The sequence below is a fragment of the Tupaia chinensis genome, unplaced genomic scaffold (genome assembly GCF_000334495.1).
Source record: "Tupaia chinensis unplaced genomic scaffold, TupChi_1.0 Scaffold000451_2, whole genome shotgun sequence".
Classification (NCBI taxonomy): domain Eukaryota; kingdom Metazoa; phylum Chordata; class Mammalia; order Scandentia; family Tupaiidae; genus Tupaia; species Tupaia belangeri.
This window is the reverse complement of record NW_006159958.1, coordinates 2,551,218-2,552,560: the sequence shown is the minus strand read 5'-3', so window position 1 is coordinate 2,552,560 and position 1,343 is coordinate 2,551,218. Positions and strand designations below refer to the sequence as shown.

Sequence of the window (1,343 nt, the reverse complement as noted above, 5' to 3'; positions counted from 1 at the left end):
CGGGAGGGCGGGGTTGGGGGTGAGTATTAATTATTCAGAGAGAGGTGGCTTCCTGCTGCCTGGGGGGGAGCCACAGTGCAGGTTTTAGGTGGCTGTGCCTCTGTGGCCCCGACATGTGGGGCTCTGCGGTCACGTTAGGTCTGCGTGTGCAGGAGTGCGCGCCGAGACCCCGGTTTTACTTCCAGAGCGAGCTTGTTACAGCTCCCCATAACAGTCTCTGGGCTGGCCTCGAAATGCATCTGCTCCTGGGCCCCTCCAGCAGACCCGTGTCAGCGGGTTCAAGGCTCTAACATCCCCTGGGTCTGCTCATTTTGAGTAAGCAAGAGTTCTCCCAGGAAGGACAGCAAGTCCACCAGGCTACCCAGCCAGGGCTGCTGCGAGGGCCAGCACTGGCCGCTTCCTCGGGCTCCTCGGACCCCTGATGGCCCCTAGACCACCTCACATGCAGGAAGGGGAGGCCTAGGAGGGCCTGGTCTGCCTTCGCACGGTGACGGGCCCCTTCTGCCTCCACACAGCTCCGTGACCAGCCTGGGCCACACGCTGGTGGAGTCTGCTCTCACAAGGCCTTCCCGGCCCAGCCCCCACGGGACCTCGCCCAGGTAGGAGCCCAGTAGCCCTGGGCCCACACAGTCTCTCCCATCCTCAATTGCTCAGCCAGGACTCACATCCCACTAAAAGGAAGGGAAGCGAGGACACGCAAAGGCCAGAGATTCTTCCAAGGGTCCGTGAGGACACGGAGGGTCAGAGAAGTCCCAGAGTATGCAGCTGCAGGCCCGGGGCTTGGCCCCGACTCCCGGTCTAGTGACCCTTCCTGCCATTACCAGAGAGTTGACATGAGGATTCCTCCCAGTCTGGCTTCTAGCACCTTCCCTTGCCTTCTCCTGCTACTGAGAACCAGTCTCTAGGGAGACTGCCACATCACAAGGGCTCCCACTTTGAGCCACTGATACTCCTCGGCTCTCTGGTCCCTCTTTGTTGATAAAACCAAGCAGCGCGGCTTAAATGGGCCCTTTGTTCTCACTGCCAGCTTAGGGACAAAGGGTAGCTTTGTCCTGCCCCGAAGCCCTGCCCAGGCCCTGCCCACTGTCCACTGGACACTGCTCCTGCTGTCAGCATCCCCACACCCTGACCCCTCGAGCGGGTCAGCTCAGGTTCCAGGCCAGGCCTCGGAGTGGCCCCAGCCCTTTATCTGCCCCACTCTGTGGCTCCGGGCGAGTAGGCCCTTGTTCTGGGCTGCTGTCTCCTGGAAAGACCTGAGACACTCTGGCCTGACCTTCGGGCAGCACGGCGCTACCGCGGGCCAAGGCCAGCCTGCAGCCGCCCCACCTGCCCGCCTGGGGCCC

The 1,343-nt window shown here is 62.5% G+C and overlaps 1 protein-coding gene across 1 annotated transcript in view; it reads left to right on the top strand.

Moving 5' to 3' along the window:
* The window catches only part of CCDC13 (coiled-coil domain containing 13), a 78,771-nt gene that overhangs the window by 57,447 nt on the left and 19,981 nt on the right, over window positions 1–1,343 (top strand). Inside the window, exon 12 of the mRNA XM_006155402.3 lies at window positions 514–599. Within this exon, the coding sequence (XP_006155464.1) occupies window positions 514–599 (86 nt within the window). The remainder of the gene's footprint in view (window positions 1–513; window positions 600–1,343) is intronic.